This window comes from Tiliqua scincoides, chromosome 2 (genome assembly GCF_035046505.1).
Source record: "Tiliqua scincoides isolate rTilSci1 chromosome 2, rTilSci1.hap2, whole genome shotgun sequence".
NCBI lineage: Eukaryota > Metazoa > Chordata > Lepidosauria > Squamata > Scincidae > Tiliqua > Tiliqua scincoides.
The window spans coordinates 115,939,215-115,962,063 of record NC_089822.1 but is presented as its reverse complement, the minus strand read 5'-3'; the positions used below and the strand labels follow the sequence as shown (position 1 = coordinate 115,962,063).

Here is a 22,849-nt window from a genome sequence, read left to right as displayed (position 1 = left end):
TTTGCATGATTTAAAGTCCTGCTTTATTGAAATGACTGTTTCCCATGGCAATGGCAGCATTTGCCCATCTCCCCATCATCTCCACAGCATTTACATTAATGTGAAAAGCCAGATTCTCACAGAGATACCAGGATGCCAACTACTTCTAAAGGACAACTCATCCCCAGACAGCACTGAAGATGCACAACAATAGAAAGAAACACCCATGTGCAAACCTGCACTTCCAGAGACAGGTATGCAGGGCTGTGTTTGCTCTGGACTGGAAAATGAACATGCTGTACCCAGGCAATCCAAATTCTGCACCCCATGTAAATTATGCTAACAAAGCAAACTTTTTACTATTTTGTAAAATTTATTCCAATTGTGTTAGTTGTGGGGTAGGGCTATGCATATGCAGGGCAATGAAACCTCGCCCCCTCAGTCACTGACATTCTTTTTCAGCCAACCTTCTGGTTCCTTGCCCACATGCACTGTTACCACGATTTTAAAAACCAAAAGAATGCAGAACTCCCTTACTTTAAAAAAAGAGATTCTCAGAAAGCTGAATTCTGCATTTTTTCAGCACTCTTACAGAATCATGGCATAGACACAGCCTAGCAGATACAAAACTAACAGATCAAGAGTAGTAATAAACTAAAATTGAAAGCTTCTGAACTCCCTGAATATACTGTAACACACAATCTGTCGAATGACCACATTCAACATACTGGCATGGTTAATAAAAGGGGGAACTCTAAAGTGCTGAGGCTGAACTTGACTTTGCAAGTTACAGACTTGACCCACTCTGCCTCCGGATCTCAGACACGTGGGGCAGCCTGCCACTATGTTAGTGGGGAAGGAAACACACTCCATACGTACTCAGAGGCTTCTCTGAGAATACAGCCCTTCATGTATTGTAGGGCTGTACTCTGGCACAGAAACTGACTTCCAGTTAAGGGGCTAACCTGGGCACAAATTAACCTCTGCATGTACCAATGCAGAACTGCCCTTTGTATATGCATGCCACAGGTCTGGCTGCTCACCTACTGGCATTCAGACACAGACACGTGCATTAAAACATGTACAAACACCCCCCCCCACACACACACACACATACAAACACGGACAGAAGTTACTTTGCTTTCTCCAATTCTATGCAGGAAGCAGTCACTTTGCCCTTTCATTACTGGTGTCTTCCAGCTGGCTCCCTGGTGTGCATCTGTTCTGAGCATCCTACCCCACTGATTTCCTTCTGCTTTTTCTAAACATCCAGATGGACTGCAGAGTGGCTGGGTGGGTTGCTTCTGGCATCCAAAGTTGTAGGATGAGGTATGGTTATGAAGATTTCTGAATCTGCCTCCAGAACTGTAGGTTCCTGACCTGGCACAGCACTGAAGGTGTGAGGCTCTGGTACGGTGGAATTCATTCCTGTTGTGGTTCTAGAACCAGAGACTGATGGCTTAAGATAAAGGGATGGAGATTCTCCATCCTTGTTCAACAGTTTCAGGTACCAGACCAGGTATGCCACTCTAAACTCCTTAAGGCAATTCAAGAGTCTCAGAGATTGATCTTAGATTATGTGGTTCAATCTGGACTCCAGAACCATCAACACCACCAACAAGATGAACAGCTGGAGAGCTTCTGTTCTCATCCTTGAGGTACAGGTTCCTGACCTGGCATTACTGTCAAAGAGTCCTTTGTTCATTCCAGAACTGGCTAATGCAGACTGGGTGAATTTTCCTCCTACTCTGGTTGAGCTGAAGGGCATGACTCTACCACTAGAAGTTCAGTGTAGGGAGGAACATCCTGTTAGAGCTGCAGATCTCTAGCCTCATTTCTGAATGATGGCTGTTGGATGGAAAATGTTCTATGCAAGGTGGACACCATTAGCTACTGGCAGGTTCCAGACCTGACACAAACCAAATAAATATTTAAATTAGCAGGGTGTTCTGAGTAGTTCAACACATGGTGTCCACAGCAAACCTTCCAGAAAGAGCAGCTCTGGAAACTGGTGGGTTCTCAGTCTGTATAAGAGCTTTTGGGAATCAGGTATGTGTTGGTGGTGATGATAATGGAAAGAGTCTTTGGTTATTGGTATGGCCCTGTCAGCTTAGCTGCAAGATTGGTAGATGCAGAGCATTTCTGTTGATGTGTCAGAAAGGCAACAAGAACCTTCTCTGGAAGTGGCAGTTAATTCTAAAGGGGTGCCTCCTTCCTTGGCATGAGGTATTCTGTAGGTTCCCAAAGTGCTCTGCCACCAGGGCAGCAGCAGGCAGAACAGAAGAGTAAAGGAGGACAAGAAAGCAGCAGCTTTCACCCCTACGTGGGATCCAGCTCAAAGGCGCTGTCATCCGTTGGTGAGGTGAAGAAGCAGCTCTGGCCAGAAGGTGGGTGCTGGCTGCCTCTGCTGAGCCCCAGGGACTTCTCAAAGTCCAGCAACTGCCCCATGAAGTTGAAGTTGGGTGAGATGTTGGACTTCTTTCGCTTTACCAGGTCGTAGGCATCGTTGAGGGACAGGTTGAGCTTCTGCATGAGGTAGGCTACGGTGACAGTAACTGAGCGGCTGATCCCCGCCAAGCAGTGCACCAGGACCCCACAGTTCCGAGACAGGGCCTCATCTGGGGACAGAGATGAGAAAAGCGAGAGGTGAGTCATAATTACTGTCATGTGAACTGGGGGGGGCAGATGTCATAGGCAAGAAACAAGAGAGGAGGAGGCAAAAGGCAAGAAAGATGACAAGAAAGGGACATTAAAGCCGACAGGAAAGAGAGGAGAGACTCAGAAAAGTTCTAGTTAAGGGCACTTAAGATATCTAGAGGTATTTCCATGGAATATGTGCAGATCCAAGTACAGCTGCTTTTTGCAGTTCATAGGGGGATATTCTGATTACACCTAAGGTGTACAGGTGTTTTTCCAAGGTTTTAGGCATAGCACCTAAAGCACCTAAACGTATAGCACTTTATTGCACCTAAAGCAATAAAGAAAAATTATTGGTCTAATTTTTTGCCTTTTTTGTCAGAGTATCTCAATTTGAAAAGTCGGTTACATTTTTATGTCCTTTTTCTTCAATTTGCACGTCTTTAGATATTGCCACATCTCTAACACAGGCCTACAAAAAACTTTTTTTTAGTTGCCAAGGATATTTTAACAAATTTAGGATATTTGTGGGGTGCTTATATACCGATTCAAGCAGTTTCCTCATGAGGAAGCTTACAACATGGCTGTCGTAGCCCCAAAACTAGAGCCAACTGGACAAAATTGATGCCATTTTTTTGATTCAGCACACCAATATACCCAAGAATAAGTCTAACTTTTAAGACAGCAAAATGTGTGTAGGCCTGTGTTATCCAAACTTTTTTCTTCCTCACTAGTATTAAATCTGGTGTGATATGCAAGATGTTCTGTTTGGATGCAGAAATTCCACAGTATTTAACACAGTGGTTCATGCTTTAGTGCAGGAGTCTCTAAACTTTTAGGCCAGAGGGCCACATAAAATATCTGGCATGGTGTTGAGGGCCGGAAAAATAAATTTTAAATATAAAATTTAAATAAATACATTAGAAAGCTTAAGGCAGCCCCAAAAGTCACTTCTGATTTTTCAGGAAAGCCAGGAAGTTATGTTTTTAGGCCTTTAGAAGGTATTCTGAGGGGAGACTATGCCTCCCCAGCCCTCAGAACACCCTCCAGCTGCAACTGGAGCACAGCTCTGGTCACATTTGGTTGAGCGGGCTAGATGCTTGTAGGGGACCAGAGACTTGCCGTGGGCTGGATAGAGACTTGCCATGGGCCAGATAGAGGCTTGTCGTGGGCTGCATCTGGCCCCCGGGCCTGGACTTGGAGACTCCTGCTTTAGTGACTTCAAGATTGTATTACAGTAATATGCTCTGCATGGGGCAGCCCTTGAAGATTGTTCAGAAGCAGCCATTACTGTAGAGCAGTGTTTCTCAAACTGTGGGTCAGAACCCACTAGGTGGGTGGCAAGCCAATTTCAGGTGGGTCCCCATTCATTTCAATATTTTATTTTTAATATATTAGACTTGAGGCTGCCATGGTATGTGACTGCATTTGGGGAAATGTTACACATCTGTACTTTTAACAGGCTACTCTGTATATGCTTTTAACAATGATAGTAAATGGGACTTACTCCTGGGTCAGTGTTGGTAGGATTGCAGCCTTGGATTGTTAAAAAAATTTTCTGCTTGATGATGTCACTTTCAGTCATTTCATCACTTCCAGTGGGTCCTGACAGATTTTCATTCTAAAATGTGGGTCCCAGGGCTAAATGTGTGAGAACCACTAGTGTAGAGTGTGGCAGCCCAGGTGGTTACTGGAGCTAGGCAGTTTGACTCTGTTGGACCAGTGGTTGCCCATTTGCCTCCAATTCCAATTCAAGGTGCTGGTATTGACCTTTAAAGACCTTTACTGTTTGGGTCAAGGTCATCTGAGAGACTGCCTCTTCCCATACATTCCAGCCCAGTCTCTTAGATCTGAGGAGGCTCTCCTACAAGTGCTGCCTTTATCCAAAATCAGAGGTATGGCAGTGCAGGGGCAAGCCTTCACTGTAGTGGCTCTACAACTATGGAATTCCCTACCAGCCCTCATGGCTTATTGGTGAGGGTTCAAAATGTTTTTGTTCCATCTGGTGTTTGGGTGATGGATTGATGTCTACCCCCTTTGCCTCTGTAATAATGTTTTGGTTTAAACAGTTGCCCACCATTGGTTTTACTGTTCTTATTAATGATTATATTTATTGTTTTATATATTGTATATTTTAGCATGTAATTTGTAAGCTGCCTTGGGTATTTGCTTTGGCATAGGAAAGGCAGAATATAAAGCTTTCAAATAAATAAAGTCCTTTATCATCATTATCATCAGTGATGTCACAGCTCACCAAATGTTTGGACTGGGATTTTTGGGTGCTCAATAGTCCAAACTCTAACCAAGAGTTTAAGAACTGGGAGATACCGCTGTATAATGTCCGATATTCCTAGTGGTGTGGCTCATTGTAGTTGTTCAACTCTTATCTTGTCAATGTCTATACTGGCTTGATATTTCTTGGAGTTTGTGCCTTGTGCACCAATGACAATAGGCGTGGATGTTGTTTTCCTTCCTCAAAGGCAGTGTATTTCAATTTCTAGATCTTTGGTATTTTGTGATCTTTTCCAATTGTTTCACCTTGAAGATGATGACTATTACTATTACTGGGACTGGGAGAGCCAGAAATTTCAAGCACTCTTTCAAGTAGTAATTTGGGAATGCCTGCATATGTTTGCAAAGCAGAGCCAGCCCCTAACTTGCCAGGAATCTGAGACTCGCACACACGCATCAGTAAAGGGGCAGGTCAGTCTTTCGGCTGACAGCATAGGAGCACCTGTTCAGCAGGCAAACTGTACAAATAGAAACCTTGGACAAAGCAATAGCCAGGAATGGGCTGAGGATTGCTTTCCATCACTCACCAATGAAATCAATGGCTTCAGGGAAGAACTGAGATAGATTCTGGCTCCAGTGGTCCGATATGGGGATCTGCTTGTAATGGAAGTCGCCATTCTTCTCAAAGAGGTTGGGAAGGTTGGGGGTGACATTGAGGATGTAGTGGATACCTAGCTTGGCCAGAGTGTCCATGTTGGCTGAGTCACGGGCACTGCCCAGATAGAGGTTGGGTAGAATCTGGACAGGGAAAGATGGGGGGCTGGCCCCCTCCGACTCCACGCCACTGCTCAGGGGCTCCGATTCAGTATCCGAGCAGTCCGAGCTTAGGCTCAAGCCCCCCAGTCCCACAACAGGAGCTGCCGTTGGCACAGGGGAACTACTAGAACTGGCCGTGTTGAGGTTGGTTTCACAGAGATGGGGGCACTCAGCCTGGAATTTATGGAAGCCTCCTGCAGGGAGAACACACCAAACAGAAGATCATTGCTACATGCAGGACTACAGTACTGACATTCAGGGTTTCCAAACCTTTTCCCAGTGCTGCTGCTTGCAGCTCTGGAGCGCCAAGGGCTCCCGCCTCCCCGTTCTGCCAGCTGCCTAGCACTCCCGCCAGACTGTGGGGGCTTGTCACCTGGCTGGTTGGCCACCTCGGCTCCCCAGGCAGTTCCCGCTGTGGGGTAAGTCCCTGGGTGACAGTGGGTCAGAGAAGGAGGAACTTAGAAAAAAGATGAGGGCAGTACTAAAATTGCTATAATAGGAGACACAATTTCTAGGTGCTCTGATAATGTGTAATTTATTGAAAAGGCCCCATGCATTTTGAGAAGACTGGTCTTCAGGGGCATGAGGACCTTGCAGAAACTGTATTAATATAAACTGAAATTTCTAATATAGGTTGATGATAGTGAAACAAAATTGTCTGCAATGCCTGTGTTGTGAGGAACAGAGTAGTATGACACAGATACATGGCCTTTTTATGTCTAATGTCCGACTGTGACACACCACTGTGTGTCACCACTGTGATCACACCACTGCCTGCCATTTGAGGCCGCTGTCACAAGGTAGCTGCAGTGACAGATCCCTGCTGCTGCGCATCCCAGATAGTGCCAGGGCAGGTAGGCAAGCAGCAGTCCGCTCGCCAATTGGTAGAGGTGCCGGCCACTTTAGTGGCCCCACAGCCAAGTTGCAAGTGCTCACAGCCGTGGGAGCGCTCAGCCCACCTTTGGGAAAGTCCGAGATCTCAGGCCCGGCTAAGAACCAGAAGGGGAGGAGCCAAGCTGGTCGGACTCATAAGAAGCCTGGCAGCCAACAAGGGGGGATTGCGCCTCCCTGGGTTCCAGTGTGAGGGAGGCAGAGAGGGGAGAAGTGCATCAGCCCCGACCTGCTCCCTGGGCTCATCCTGGACCCAAGGAGGGCTAGGCCACCACCTCAGCAGTAGTAGCTGACCCAGGGCAACTGGGGAAAGGCTCCTCCAGCCCCCCAACTAGGCAAAACCTCTGGGACTGACGGAGGGTGGCTGAGCATTTGGGTCAGCCTGGGCACCCTTGAGGGCATCTGGCCAGACCCCTCCTGCCCAGGCAGGCACAAAAGGGCCTCCCTTTGAACAAGGGGCCTGGTCGTCACCCAACTACCCAGCAGCATCCAGGCCTGAATGGGCAGAACCCTGGGACAGCAGAACATGTTCAGCGGGACTTCTTGCACCACTGCTAGACCAAGGGGAGACCCAAACTGCAGCAACCCCTAGAGATGACAACTACCCCACCTGGACTCATCTGCCACCTGACGTCCCCGACAGAACAACCAGTGGTAGCCAAAGATCCTCTAAGCCAGGGGTGCCCAAACCCCGGCCTTGGGGCCACTTGCGACCCTCAAGGCCTCTCAAGACGGCCTTCAGGGAGCCCCCAGTCTTCAATGAGCCTCTGGCCCTCCAGAGATTTGTTGGAGCCCACACTGGCCCGATGCAACTGCTCTTTGCGTGAGGGCGACTGTTTGACCTCTCGCCTGAGCCGTGGGATGAGGGCTCCCTCCACTGCTTGTTGTTTCATGTCTGTGATGTAGTAGCAGCAGCAAAGGAAAGGCCAGCCTTGCTTTGTGCAAGGCCTTTTATAGGCCTTTATATTCATTCATACAAGTTCATCTTTAATACATTTATGTGGTCCTCCTGCCAAAAACTTTGGACACCCCTGCTGTAAGCCATGGCCTGCCGGCAAGGATCTAACTTAATCCTTTTCGTGGACTCCAAAGCAACGACACAGCTCGCGTTGAGGGCCACACCCTTGGAGTTCCTGTGATGGAACAGGACCCTAAGAACTCTTTTTCATGGACTCTGTGATTGACTAGTTAAGAGGAGGGGTATGCCCTGGGGTTCCTGTGACGGAACAGGACCCTAATGATGTAAACTCATTGAAAAATTAAACCGTGCGTGCCAACCCTCTTTGCTGCTTCTCGTGTTCCTTGCCACTAGGGCTGAACCTTGACTTTCCATACTATCTAAACAGAGGCTCCACCCCCATGACCTGCCCCAGGGGTGACCATCGCACTGATCAGGCCAGAGAGGACTGTTCTGAATATTTTTTTTAAATGTTTTTTTTAATTAGAAGGCTACAAGGGAGTCCAGATTTGGTTAAGATGGGGTTGCAGGTAGAGGAAGGCTTCTGGATTTTATTACGGATTTTATTTTTTCTCCCATAGTCTGAGCACAGCACCAGCTTCCCCCTCTCATCCTCTCCTAGGAAGCACCGCCCCTTTAGTCTCAGGTTTTGAACCTTCAGGCCATCTGACCTCATAGTCTCAGCAACAGACAAGATAAAAATGGGATAGGAATGGGGTTGGTGCCACTTTGAGGTTGCGTTTGCTACATTTTTTCCTTTTTAACAGCACAACAGGCAGAAAGTTACCAGGTGCAGCTTTCTCTATCACTGTATTTCAATGCTGGAAAAGACCTGTTGGATTTCTGCCAGTCACACCACTGTTAAAAGGCACAACAGAAATACCCTATGAATAGGAACACACATGGAATGTATTCAGACAAAAAAAAAAAACAAAACTCCACAGGGACTTTGCTACCCTCTGGGCTAAGAGGAGAGGACCCTTTGATGTTTGAGGAATCCTTCAATGTTAAGTGCCTGGAAGGGATAACTGAGCCAGCCCATGTCCCAAAGACCTCCCTAAGGTTCGCTCATGGCAGTTTATCCTGAACACACAGCGTTTGCAGCTTCTGTTGTTATTTTTTGTCAGCTGCCTTGGAAGTCTAGGGCTGAAATGAAGCCTATGAAATATCTGTTAAAATAATAAAGGAAAGGTCCTGCATTGATTTATTGTTTTGCAGAACATACAGTTGCATGTAGCTTTAACCACCTACCTAGAAGGCTGCAGTCTGGAGTGGAACACCAACAGATGGCGGGGAAGTCCTTAACCCTTTCCCTTCTGGTAAGATTTCTGCTCATAACTGACCCCAGCTTATTTTTTCATCCCCATCGGGGGGGGGGGGAATTCTAGACAAAGTATTTTTTTTACTTCGGCAGAAAAACAAATGGGGCTATGTGATGTTGGGTGGGAAAATGGTGAATGGGAAAAGTGTGAAGCAGCTCTTCTCCTCCTACCAATGATCCACTCAAAACTGCAGCTTGCCGTGGCTGCTTTTCCTTAGAAAAGCAAAAAATGGGGGTGATGCTATACACAATTGTGCATTATATCTGGTTTGGCTGTGAATGTCTGAATTGCAACCTGACAGCTCTGCAACCAACCAATATGTAAACCTTCCCCATGACTGCTACAAATGGCAGGGAGTTGTGACTTTCCTGGATATGTAAAAAAAGTCAGGTACTACTGTCTCTCCCATATGGTACTGAGTCTTTGGCTCATGAAACCGCAGATGAATGTAAAGCAAGGTGGTGGGGGTTCATATGTACTGTAATAAAGAGTGGCACTTTCTCATACTTTGGACTGGATTTGCAGCATGTTCAAAAAAACTGCATACTGTTGGAGCTGCCAACTGAGTAAGCCCACCTGGCTTACTCTTCTGTCTTTAACAGCAGCGTGATGTGCAGATATCAGCAAGTGAGGCTTTTTGTAGCATTAGAGATAACCATTACCACAGCTAATGCCTGCAGATAAAACTACAGTTAAAAGGTACAGTTACACCAGCCAGTTGAAAAGTTGACAATTGTACTAGTCACTGTTCTACCTCCTTCTGGCTCTTATCCAATAACTGGGATGAACCCAGTGGGAATGCTTGGTAACTTCTCTGGCAGCTGCCCAAGTCTGCCAAGGAGACTGGGCACTTTGAGAACTGTTCTGTGTAGCACTGAACTGGGCACTGCATGCCCCACACCCTGCTTGCATTTTCTTTCTTCCTGAGTATCCCTTCCATTTTGGGGAGTGGCAGAATATGTTTTGCCTGCTGAAAATTGAAGGCTTGATTCCTGGCATTTCCACTTAAAGGATCTGAAGTAGCAGGGTTGTGGAAAGATATCTGCCTGAGACACTGCAGAGCCATTTCTTGTACTGAGCTAAACAGACCTATGGTTTGACTCAATATATGTCTTACATAAGAACATAAGAACAGCCCCACTGGATCAGGCCATAGGCCCATCTAGTCCAGCTTCCTGTATCTCACAGCGGCCCACCAAATGCCCCAGGGAGCACACCAGATAACAAGAGACCTCATCCTGGTGCCCTCCCCTACATCTGGCATTCTGACTTAACCCATTCCTAAAATCAGGAGGTTGCGCATACACATCATGGCTTGTACCCCATAATGGATTTTTCCTCCAGAAACTCGTCCAATCCCCTTTTAAAGGCGTCTAGGCTAGACGCCAGCACCACATCCTGTGGCAAGGAGTTCCACAGACCGACCACGCGCTGAGTAAAGAAATATTTTCTTTTGTCTGTCCTAACTCTCCCAACACTCAATTTTAGTGGATGTCCCCTGGTTCTGGTATTATGTGAGAGTGTAAAGAGCATCTCCCTATCCACTCTGTCCATCCCCTGCATAATTTTGTATGTCTCAATCATGTCCCCCCTCAAGCATCTCTTTTCTAGGCTGAAGAGGCCCAAACGCCGTAGCCTTTCCTCATAAGGAAGGTGCCCCAGCCCCGTAATCATCTTAGTCGCTCTCTTTTGCACCTTTTCCATTTCCACTATGTCTTTTTTGAGATGCGGCGACCAGAACTGGACACAATACTCCAGGTGTGGCCTTACCATCGATTTGTACAACGGCATTATAATACTAGCCGTTTTGTTCTCAATACCCTTCCTAATGATCCCAAGCATAGAATTGGCCTTCTTCACTGCCGCCGCACATTGGGTCGACACTTTCATCGACCTGTCCACCACCACCCCAAGATCTCTCTCCTGATCTGTCACAGACAGCTCAGAACCCATCAGCCTATATCTAAAGTTTTGATTTTTTGCCCCAATGTGCATGACTTTACACTTACTGACATTGAAGCGCATCTGCCATTTTGCTGCCCATTCTGCCAGTCTGGAGAGATCCTTCTGGAGCTCCTCACAATCACTTCTGGTCTTTACCACTTGGAAAAGTTTGGTGTCGTCTGCAAACTTAGCCACTTCACTGCTCAACCCTGTCTCCAGGTCATTTATGAAGAGGTTGAAAAGCACCGGTCCCAGGACAGATCCTTGGGGCACACCGCTTTTCACCTCTCTCCATTGTGAAAATTGCCCATTGACACCCACTCTCTGCTTCCTGGCCTCCAACCAGTTCTCAATCTACGAGAGGACCTGTCCTCTAATTCCCTGACTGTGGAGTTTTTTCAGTAGCCTTTGGTGAGGGACCGTGTCAAACGCCTTCTGAAAGTCCAGATATATAATGTCCACGGGTTCTCCCGCATCCACATGCCTGTTGACCTTTTCAAAGAATTCTATAAGGTTCATGAGGCAAGACTTACCCTTACAGAAGCCATGCTGACTCTCCCTCAGCAAGGCCTGTTCGTCTATGTGTTTTGAGATCCTATCTTTGATGAGGCATTCCACCATCTTACCCGGTATGGATGTTAGGCTGACCGGCCTATAGTTTCCCGGGTCCCCCCTCTTTCCCTTTTTAAAAATAGGCGTGACATTTGCTATCCTCCAATCTTCTGGCACCGTGGCAGTTTTGAGGGACAAGTTGCATACCTTAGTCAAGAGATCTGCAACTTCATTCTTCAATTCCTTAATAACCCTTGGGTGGATGCCATCAGGGCCCGGTGACTTATTGATCTTTAATTTATCAATGAGGTCTGAAACATCTTCTCTTTTAACCTCTATCTGACTTAACTCCTCGGTTAGGAGGGGCCGTTCGGGCAGTGGTATCTGCCCGAGGTCTTCTGCCGTGAAGACAGATGCAAAGAACTCATTTAATTTCTTAAGTCTCCTTTTATCTCCCCTTTCCCTCCCTCACCATCCAGAGGGCCAACTGCTTCTCTGGTGGGTTTCCTGCTTCTAACATATTTGAAGAAGCTTTTATTATTCCCCTTAATGTTGCTGGCCATGCGTTCCTCATAGTCTCGCTTGGCCTCCCATATCACCTTCTTACATTTCTTTTGCCACAGTTTATGTTCCTTTTTATTCTCCTCATTAGGGCAAGACTTCCATTTACGGAAGGAAGCTTCCTTGCCCTTCACAGCCTCTCTAACTTGGCTGGTTAGCCATGCGGGCACCTTCCTGGATTTAGTGGAACCCTTCTTTCTTTGCGGTATACACCTCTGCTGGGCCTCTATTACTGTTGTTTTATTTATTACTGTCTTCTTGCATCCTTCCTTCCCGACTACTACAGCTTGCAACCCTGAGATTCCCCTGTAAGTTTTAAATCTGCTCCCAGATCGGGCAATGAAATAACCACTTCTCCTACCACCTTCCCTCATCCCAAACCCAGCCTTTCATCTGCTCCCTCCCTGCCTGGTGTGTGGCACGCCTGGAGTCCTCCTCATTTCAGCAGATGGGCATGGCGCAATCTATAAGGGGCAGGAGGAAGAATGACCAGGAGATGCTAAAGCTGCCTCATCTCCTGTCCTGAGACTGCAGCAAATGTAAAGCTTAAGGGAGAATCTCTGAGTTGTAATCTGGCACCTATTCCTGGCTCTGTCCTGCTCCGTCAGAGAAAAATTGATCCAGAAGGTTACAGGAGGTAGAACAATCTCAAGGTTTCTGCAGAAAATAAAGAAGAAATCTCTGTCCCCTCTCCCTGCCCTCCACAAAGTCCACTTTACACTGCATACCTACCTTGCAGATAGTAGGCTGGGCTACCCTCCTCCCGCAGCTTCTGCAGCAATGTCACAAGCACTGACTCTTCATCCTCCTCCTGCCCCCCTGAATGGGGCAGCTGGAGTGTTCCCTCATCGTATAGCAATACGGTATTATCCTCTAGACCCTGTGGGGGTGCAGGCAGTAATGATAGGACGGAAAGGTTTCCTTTGCGAAGACGCCGCAGCAACAGTCCTGGGAGTGCCACGCTCAGTGCCCGCTCCACGTGGGATGAATCATACAGCTCCCGGCTGCGGCAGTCAAGGATGTGGAGGTGTGGAGATGGGGAGGCCAGTTTGGCCTGCAGCCACAGAGTGGACTTGCCCAGGTCTTCCATGCAGCTCCAAGCCACAGTCCAGCTAATCGGAATACTCACAGACAGACTCTTTGCACTGATCCTGAATTCAGAGCACCGTCTGAATGTGGATAGTCACAGGGATAAATAAGTAGACATAGGGATGCAACACACCCACCACCTCACTAATTTCCTTTCTTCCAGCACTTGCAAAGGGACTTCAAAGGAGGAGTATTACAGGGGGCAAGCAACGGTCCCAAACTCAGGACATAAAAATCCCGAGGCACCTTTGTCCTGGGAAAACTTCTACATTGTGTTGCACATCCAGAAAGTCTTCGTCTATCCATTGCAACGAAACAGCTTCTGCTATAAAAGAAACAAGAGGACCCCGTGGAGTCCTGCTCCTTGCAAGGAAATCATCCTCCAGTCTATTTTTCAAGAGATGAATGGTATGCAGCAAAAGCCACACCACCAGGCCTTCTAGCAAGGCAAGGGAAAATGTTTGGAGGAGAAGAGATCTCACAGCATGCTTTCCTGAAATAGTCTGTACAGTCAGAAAAGGTGCTTCCCAGCCACTTCACTTGAGACTCTGGTACACCTTGCCCACGACACCCGTTCTTGGAGTGGTTTACCTGGTGCTGCTATGCGAGAATGATCTGCCTCTGTAGAAATAGCTAGAGTCAAGCAAAAGTTGGAGGGATGGATGACCGTTCCTCTGGGTACTCCAGCCAATTTTGTTTGCTTAGAGAAACTGAAACAGCTTCTGATGTTGTTGTCCTGAGAAGTGTTGCTGGTAAAGCCCTTCAGGCAGAGAAGAGAGCCACAACTTGGGGTCCAATCTGCTCCTTTGGATCTTCAGATTGCAGTCTATCCAACACTGATGGAGAGGATGTGCTATAGCAGAGACCAGTGAGGAGTGGGTCTGCAATAAGCAGGTATCCAAAGTCTAGATCCGCCTGGGTGTGGAAAAGAGAGAGAGAGAGAGAGAGAGTGTTGCTGCTCTGGGTATCAAGTGTAAAGTTTCAAAGTCCCAAAGAACAGGGAGCTGCTAGCATGGCTTTGGGATCCATGATGAGACAAACTTGCATTGGGAAAGTAAAAGGGGGAAGTGAGGCTGGGGAGAGAGAACAGGCACTAGAGGAAGGGAAACACAGGAAGTGCGTGTTCCCTTCCTGGCACCTTGCTGTCCCCCTCCATCCTGGCCAGATGCTGACAAGAGACTTCCTGGCAACTGGAGGGAAGACGGCAGCAATTGCCAAGAGCCAGATGACAACACAGGCTGTGTATACATTGTAGGCGCCCCGGACTTTAATTTCTAAAGTAAGAGATGCCTGTGCAGAAAGCTGGACTATAAATCACACCTTCTGCCCTGAAAGCCTTTTAGCCCTAATTCCATACGTTTGTAGGCTGACTGTGGTTACCCAGTGGGGAGTGAAAGACACTTTGCATATATTCAGAAGCATTTTATATTGTGTCATATGCTCCAAGTGCTTCACTGGAGTGGTAGAAAGCCTCAGTTCTCATACATACTATATTGCATGTAGCTCCTTGAATGTGCAGGCAACCCGTCCACCCTTTTTTCATGGCAGATGGATCAGAAGAGTGGGACCCACTTCTGAAGGCTTTGATTCACATCCAAGGGTTTATACACCTGAAGGAGCACTTTCTATAGCCAAGTACAAAGGACAGGCCTTGTGTGTGAGTTTTGAAGGGCTGAAAAATGCACGGTTTGGTGCTTTTCTTCACAGGTACAATGTACATGTGACAGCTAACTGGGAAACGGTTGGACCCCCAATTGTCTGGATTTTCCAAGTCCAAATACTTATATACATGCATGTTTCCAAACTAAACTCATATCCAAACTACTCATATCACTATTTCCAAATACAAAATGTTAATAGGAAGTGTGCCACATGCATTATGAATTTATTGTAGATTAATCTGGAATATTATTATTATTATTATTATTATTATTATTATTATTATTAACAGTATTTATATACCACTTTTCAACTAAAAGTTCACAAAGTGGTTTACAGAGAAAAAAATCAAACAACTAATGGCTCCCTGTCCCAAAAGGGCTCACAATCTAAAACGATTGAAAAGAATACCAGCAGACAGCCACTAGAAAAGACACTGCTGGGGTGAGGTGGGCTAGTTACTCTCCCCCTGCTAAAAAGAGGAGCACCCACTTGAAAGAGTGCCTCTTATCCAGTTAGCAGGGACCACTCATCAACTTTGTCTCCATAATTCCCAGTCACTAATTTAGGGTTGCCAAATGACCAGAACAAAATCTGACCTGCTCCTATGCTTTTAGAAGCAGAGAGATTAGTCAAAATCAGTAGATAAAGTTCTTCATGGCTGTGGCACAAGCACAATGACCTGCTAATCAAGCTTCTGATAAAGGTGCAGGAACTTGTTGAAAAGTTGGTTGATCTATAACTAACATGAATTCAAATTACCACTTCAATTTTTACTCAGTTAACTGAAAGAAAAGAACAATGTCATCAGCCTGATTAACAGCCCAATCCTGAGCTGCCTAGGCACAGGGCTGCGGTGGCACCGAAAATGGATGCCGCCACATCCTACACACCCAAGGCAGCTGCGGGCAGCACCTCGGGAGAAGGGGACTGTCCCCTTCCCCTGGGTAAAGGGAGTAGCCCCACAATAGGGCTACTCAATTCACTGCCTACCAAAAGGTCAGCAGTGAGGTAAAAACCTCCATGTCGGGCGGTAAGCAAAGCTCCAGCGGTCCAACACGCAGAGCTCAGGATTGGGCTCTTAGTGCACTACAAACCAGGCAATTAGCTGCTATTGGCTAACTGTTCTTGGTGTTCACAATCAACTACTTCCTGTAATTCAAGATCCAGGAAGAGAACAGTAGTGTATTGCAGCATGATCCTGAACATTAAAAACATTCTTGTTCACAGCCCTCCATGGCCTCATACCTCCTCTCTTCCCTCTTAGAGCAGGGGCAGCACTGAGTCAGCCTGGCTGGGCACTAGCCAAAGGCTCACGCTCATCAGAGGACCAAGCCAACTCTTGAACTCTGAATGTTGTTAGCTGGGGTAGGTCCCAATGTGCCATGAGGGGGTGGAAACAATCTAGGTGCCCAACAATCTGGCACTAGCACTGCTCTTGCTGTTCATATTCCAGTATTCTCCTTCCTGTGCCTTTCACTCTTCCAGCTCCACCATCTTCAACCATCCAAAGGTATCTACTCCCTCAAATGACCCCATCCTTTCTCCCAGACCCAAAACTGTCTCCCCAAAACATCTTGCTTTCTTCCTTCACTTTTTTAAAAACCCACTTTTTCTGTCATGGCTTTGGCATAAAGCCTTTTGGCATTCATTCCCCATTGTTACTAAATAAGTACATAGAACTGAAACAACTGCACATACCTCTTTTCCCTTCCCTCCCTTCCCTCAGAGGTCTTCCTTATGTCATTATTTACACCAGGGGTGTCAAACTCATTCCATATAGTGGGCCAAACAACACTGATGGCACATGCTGAGAGCCAAAAATGACATCATTAAGCAGGAAGTGGCCATTAAGCAGAAGATGGTCAGAAATAAGTACTTTGTTCTCATGTAGGAAATCATTAGCTGCAAATGACAGAAGAGAAAATAGGCAAATCTTGATATATTTTCAAGATATAGGAGTGCCCAGTTATCACATGGGCAGCTGCACCACTTCTGCCAAGGCATCACTTTGCAGCTCAGCAGTTGAGAGGTGCTCTGTGAAGTGATGACTCAGCAGAAGTGGTGCTGCTGAAAGGGTGGCCCATGTGATAATTGGGCTCTCCAAGCGCCTTGGCAGTGTCTTCCACTCACACCCCTCTTGGTCTGCCCTTTACCCTGTACCATTCCTTGCCTTCTCTTTCCATTTCCCTTTTCTAGAGTCTTGATAGAAGTAGTGAGGCTGAAAGGGTGATGCTGGGAGAGCTCAATTATCATGTGGGACAGGGACCTATTTTGCATTCAACATAAAGTGCCATGTACCTTGGTGGCAATAAATAAATAATAATTAATAATCATAAATTATGTTCACTCAGAAGAAAGAACATAGAGGTTTGCAGCTCTACAGAGGTAAAATGGTTTGGGGCAGTGAGTGACTTGAACTTGGAGCTCAGTTTCTATTTATAATTTATGTAATACCTTTAACTGACAAAGTCCTTGATAGGCATTATCTTCACAACAACCCTGTAAAGTAGGTCACTGTTATACAGAGAGAAGTCACAACACTGAAGCAGACAGTGTGACTCACCAAAAATCACAGGGCAGTGATAGAACTTGGCACAGAGCTGGGTTCCCAAAACTGCAGTATACTTGTCTTGACTGAGGGATTTTGGGTGTCATTAAGAGAGGCACTGACAATGCAATCCTATGCATTTTAAGTTCCATTTAGTTCGTTCATTCATCCTTTAATAGGCATGAGATACCATTTAGTTCACTGAGGCTTGCTCTCAGGTAAGGTCACTGATTGCAGCCTGAGAATTCCTCAGCACAAGAACTCCCTGAATGTACTACTTTTATTCATTTTCACTGAAGCTTGTGCAGGAGAATTTCCCCAGGGCATTTCTGCCCTGTGTGGATTAATCAGTAGGAGGAATGTGGATTTTCCACCTCAGGTCAACAGAACAGCTTAGGGCTTCCCAGTATGTCCCTTGCATACCATTCTCCCTCAGCTTCCTTGCCAAGCCTGATCATGAAAACCAGGGACCCAGCCTCCAGCTTGCAACAATTCAAATGAAGCCTTCCCTTAGGCCACAGATTTCCCCCCTTCCTGCCCCCCAGCCCTGCTCTTTGTTTTTGCTGGCTGTTTACCTGCCCTCCCTAAGTGTGCTGTCAGGCACAAGACTTAGGAGAAGAATCAACAGCTTCAACTCACCTGGCCCTCTGCTCTGCATACAGAAACAGACTAGGCCCAGAGAGAGAGAGTGCAGGTGAATGCCAGTTCTACCAGTGGTGAGGAGGAGGTGGGCCAATGCAGGCCCACTGAGGGCATCTTGCCTGAGGGTTCTGCAAAACCTGGAACCAGAACCATAAAGCAGGAACACTTCTCCCAGTAATAAAATGATAACAACAAATTCATTCACAAAAACATTGTCACTCTTGGGCTCCATGCTCAATCTCCCCCATGCCACAGCAATAGCCTTTCTCTCTCACTGCAGTCAAAGCCAGCTGTCTCAGTGCCTTGTGGTGCATAGCAGCCCAGGATGCAACCCTCTGCACATCTGCCTGCATGTAAACCTCATGGAACCCAGTGGGACTCACTTCTAAGGAAACATGTGCAGGGAGAGTTGTGGATCAAATGACCCCAGTTTGAATATTACCTCTGCCTTGAACTTGCTTATTGGCTTTATTTACTGACCTCTAGCCACTCCCTCTCACTGCTTCAGCCTCTCTGTTCACCTGCAATATGGGAGATAATAATGCTGACCTACCTTACAGGGTTGTTGTATATGAAGCAAGTGAAGCACTTTGAGTGTTGTTTTTGAAAAGCCACACTGATGCTAAATAGCATTGCTCATTTCTGCACTGTGCTGCACATGCCCAGAAACACTGGTTCCTGCAGTCTGATCCTATGCAGGTTTGCTCAGTGATGGAGAGGCAGGCACACTGCGCCTGCTCACGGGGAGTCCCCCTCCCACAGGTGGCTACTCCGAAGGGTGCCCCACTAAGTTCAGGGTGCCCTGCCTGCCTTCAAGGAACCGTACACAGGATCGCTACTTTGGAAAGTCGTTCCGGGGCTGAGCACTGGCATGTGAACCCCGAAGGCTGCCACTCAGTAAAACCCGAACCACGGAGCGGTTCCCGCCTCACCCTGGAGTTCTTGCCGCACGCCCTGCGAAGTGTTTCCGACATGCTGGTGATGATACCGACACTGGCGATGTTTGCAAACACACAAACGCCGCCTCGTACGCGGAGACGCCTTCACGCAGCCTCAGTGCCCGCAGCGCGCCGGGTCTTCGGAGAAGAGGATCCCTGGGCCGAAGCAGTCGCTCGCTGCAGGCGCCCCCCCCGGTTGCGCCGCTCCTTGGCCCCGACCGGCCTCAGCTTCCTTCCTCTCCCTTCTCCTGCCTCCGATTAATCGTCTGATTCAGTTCGTCGGCAGGAGGAGAAGCGGCAGCCGCTGCAGCAGCAGTGACCGAGTGCGGGGCAGCCTCCATCTGCAGTGCGCGGGAGAAAGAGGAGGGGGCTCTGCAGCAGCCAGCCGGGCAGCGACCTCGCTTGCGATGCCGAGCGGGACTTCAGGACGAGGCGAAAAGGCTGCAGGGCTCACTCTTGAGAGACGAGCGGGGCTGCGGGGAGGAGGAGATCGCGGTGGAGAAGCAGCGCTCGCTCCGTTCTTCCCTTCCACCCACTCTTGGCTTCCAGAACATCACGCCGCTGACTCTGCCTTCTTGCCTGCTCCGCTGGTGCCAGTCCCCACCCAGCTCCACGTGGTGGCTGTGTACAGAGAGAGGCCACGCCCAGCCGCGCCCGCATTGGTTCCAGGGACCTGACCGGGAAGGCGGAGTGTGCGAGCGCAGGGAGAGGAGGGGCGCGCTCTCGCCTCTTCTGGCCCGCTTCGTGGCTGCGCCGTCACGATCAGGGCGCTCTCTTGTTTCTTGCGTGCTGGGTTTGTTGCAAAGGCTCTTTTGGTTTCAAACAGCCTCCTGAGGCACCGGGGAACCCCTCCCCCTTTAGGCAGGAAGACGTTATTTTCATAAATTCCAGGTTAATCCAGAACAGCTATTGCTTGGCAGGAGACATCCACTGTTGGGAGAGTTAGAACAGACAAGAGAAAGCGTTTCTTTACCCAGCATGTAGTTAGTCTGTGGAACTCCTTGCTGCAGGATGTGGTGATGGCATCCTGCCTAGATGCCTTTAAAAGGGGATTGGAGAAATTTCTGGAGGAAAACTCCATCACAAGTTACAAGCTATGATGGGTATCTACATCTGTGGCGATGGCATCTGGCCTGAACGCCTTTAAGAGGGGATTGGACAAATTTCTGGAGGAAAAGTCCATCACAGGTTACAAACCATGATTTGCAACCTCAAAATTTTAGAAGTAGGCCACCTCAGAATGCCAGGTGCAAGGGAGGATGCAGGCTTCTTGTTGTCTTGTGTGCTCCCTGGGGCATCTGGTGGGCCACTGTGAGATGCAGGAAGTTGGACTAGATGGGCCTTTCACCTGATCCAGCAGGGCTCCTTCTTATGTTCTTATGCCTGGGTTCTGTGTTCATAGCAGTGACCGTTTCTAGAATGTTCTGTAACATTCTGCAGAATTTTTGTGCTTAGAATGAAGAAATGCCCTATAAAAACATCTGCTACTCTTCTTGTGCTGGGGAACTTCTTGGTGGAATGTATTTCCTGAGTCATGCTCAAAGTTCATTTCATGCAATGGCCACCTGTTGGGGTAGGTTGGCAAGGTTGCTTAATGTGAATTAGGCAGTGGCGTACAAAGGTCATTTGGCACCTGTGGCCCATAAATTTTTGGCACACTCCCGTGACAAAATTACTTTCAGTAATAGTCATGATATGAAATGAATAATAACAATGGCCAGAGGAGAATTACAGACAGTGAACATTTTCTTTTTTTTAACTTATAGGTTTCGCATATGTAGTGAACATTAGTGAACATGTAGTGAACATAGCCCAAAATAAAAAAGGGAAGGAATATCTATCAAGATAATTTGCAGTGGGCTTGTGGTTTGTCATACTTACAAAAGCAGTTTTATTGTAATATAGAAGAAAGGCAAAACATCCATACATTTATAAAGAATACATTTGGTTTTCTGAAATGTTTGCAGCAAACTATTTATTCCCAGTGGTAACCCCTGTGTAATCCACTTTTTGTTACAGAGTACACTTTTTATTACAGGATTCCCAGTGTAATCCACTCTTTGTTACATAAGGCAGTTGTGTTTTTCTGATTTTTTTTTTGCTATAACATTAGATAGAATAGAGATATTTCAATGTTTCATTGCATTCTGCATGAAATTACGCATCAAATGGTATATAACATGATGGTATTATATACCAAGATTTAAAAAATTGGGAGATGGCCTGTCACTGGCCTGCAGCTTCGCACCTGGGGCCTGCCACCCACCCCCCATTTGTATACCACTGGGATTAGGAAATAGAAAGAGAAAAAGATTAGGGTCTTCAGGCTAGGGGGAAAAGAGGGGGGAACCAATTAATTGGATGTAGGAGAAGGCATAGATCTAATCTGAATGTCTGATAACAATTGCAAGTCATAGTTGCCTGAGGGCACAGAGTAGAGTTGCTCTAAGCCTTGGCATTCTGTGGTGAAAGCCCTATACATAGGAAGTTAGGATAGAAAGCCAGCTCAATTTTAGGTCAGACCTAACAAGGACTCTGCTGGTTTGGGACCCTCGTCTCTATGGAGTAGGGCTGCTTCAGAAAATATAAGGGGTGTAGTATGAAGTGATAGTGCATAGAATCTATTCTAGCTGTGACTCTGTAGCAGGGAGGAATGGTAATTGGAATTAAACCTCGCAAATTTAGCATTCCCACCTGACCGCTGCAGTTCCCATGGTAGCAAAGCTCAGGAAGATGGAACTCAGAGGCAGGGCACAGTGAAGTGTCCAAAGAGCACTTAGATGACTCAGGCCAATGTGATGCATGCTATGGAAGTGTCAAAGATCAGTCAGGATTCAAAGCATGCACTGCCTGGTCTGACCAACAGAGTTGTTTGGAGTGAGGCACTTGAGGCAGCAGAGGGGTAGTGTTATCCCCTCCAAGTCCCAGCATAACTCCCACTCCTCATCCTCTTGCTGCCCAAAGCTTCCTTCTAATGTGGCTTGACCTGAAATGCCTCAAGATCTTACTTGTGTGCTATTCTAGTTACCTGCTTCCTATCTGGTCTGCCAACTTTCCTATCTATCTGTTCCCCTGCATCTCCTCTGCATGTCCATTCTCTTCCCCTTCAGTTGGACTCCTTGACTCAGACCCTAGTCTGCAATCAGACTGAACTCTGCCTCAGAACTGACCCTCTCGTGGATCTGCCCCAGCTCTCTAACTCTGCTCCCAGTTTTGCTTGTGCCCAAGACTTCTCAGTGTCTTAGGTACTGTGCCAAATGCTGCCAACTTCACAATTTATCAGCTGTTGCCTCTACTCTTTCTCCCACTCCTTGGATTTGAAAGGAGAGGAGAATGGAAATATGTAGTTTATAGTCTCTGATGGTTTAGCCCCACTTTCTTTTTCTCTGTTTTCCTCTTTTCTTTTCAAATTCAGAGTGTGGGAAAAGGAAAAGTACAAGGGCCCACCATATCTGCAGATCCTGTATCTGCAGTTTCAGATACCTGCAGATCAGATCCATAGGCGCCCCCCGCACCCTCCAGTGCACCCCATCCACTTCCACGTATGGCTTCTGCCCTCAGAATGACAGGGTTTTAAAAACTGGGACTTCCAGTTTTATTGTAAAAGGGAGGGCTTATTGTAAAAGAGAGGACCTTAGAAGGCATTAAAAACATCACTTCCAGTTTTACAGTACAACCTTAAGTTGCTTTTTTTTTTTTTTACTCTGTCATTCTGAGGCCTGCAGGGGGCCATGGGCAACTCAGAACACTTTGAACACTCCACTGGGCCCTACCTACCCCAAATTCCTCTTCCTGATGGAACAATGGTGGTCCCTACCATGTTGGGGGGGCATCCTCTTGTATCTGTGGATTCAGCTATCCACATGGGATTCTGTTCTGGCCACTGTGACTGGCCATTGACCAAGGGATGAGCCTGAATTAGACAAATCACAATCAGTTGATGCTAAAAATCTGAAATCTGATGCTTTCAGAACCAGCAATAGCTGTGGGGTGGCTGTTCCTAAACTCAGCTATGAAGCAGGGTCAGCAGCATTGCTTAAGGTCTGTATTGCAGATACAGTCATCCCTCAGTATCTGC

At 47.2% G+C, this 22,849-nt stretch overlaps 1 protein-coding gene across 2 annotated transcripts; it reads right to left on the bottom strand.

The window, feature by feature from the left end:
• Nucleotides 1–18,904, bottom strand: DUSP9 (dual specificity phosphatase 9). 2 transcript variants are annotated; one of them, XM_066617007.1, is made up of 4 exons: nucleotides 18,766–18,904; nucleotides 12,625–13,896; nucleotides 5,436–5,858; nucleotides 1–2,597 (listed from the first exon to the last, which is right to left on the bottom strand). In XM_066617007.1, the coding sequence occupies exons 2-4, from the start codon at nucleotides 12,980–12,982 to the stop codon at nucleotides 2,299–2,301; spliced, it is 1,080 nt and encodes a 359-aa protein (XP_066473104.1). In that variant the 5' UTR covers nucleotides 12,983–13,896; nucleotides 18,766–18,904; the 3' UTR covers nucleotides 1–2,298. The 2 variants fall into 2 exon arrangements, with proteins under 2 accessions (XP_066473104.1, XP_066473103.1); XM_066617006.1 differs by lacking the exon at nucleotides 18,766–18,904 and having other exon boundaries at nucleotides 12,625–14,038.
• Between the last annotated feature and the right edge of the window lie 3,945 nt (nucleotides 18,905–22,849).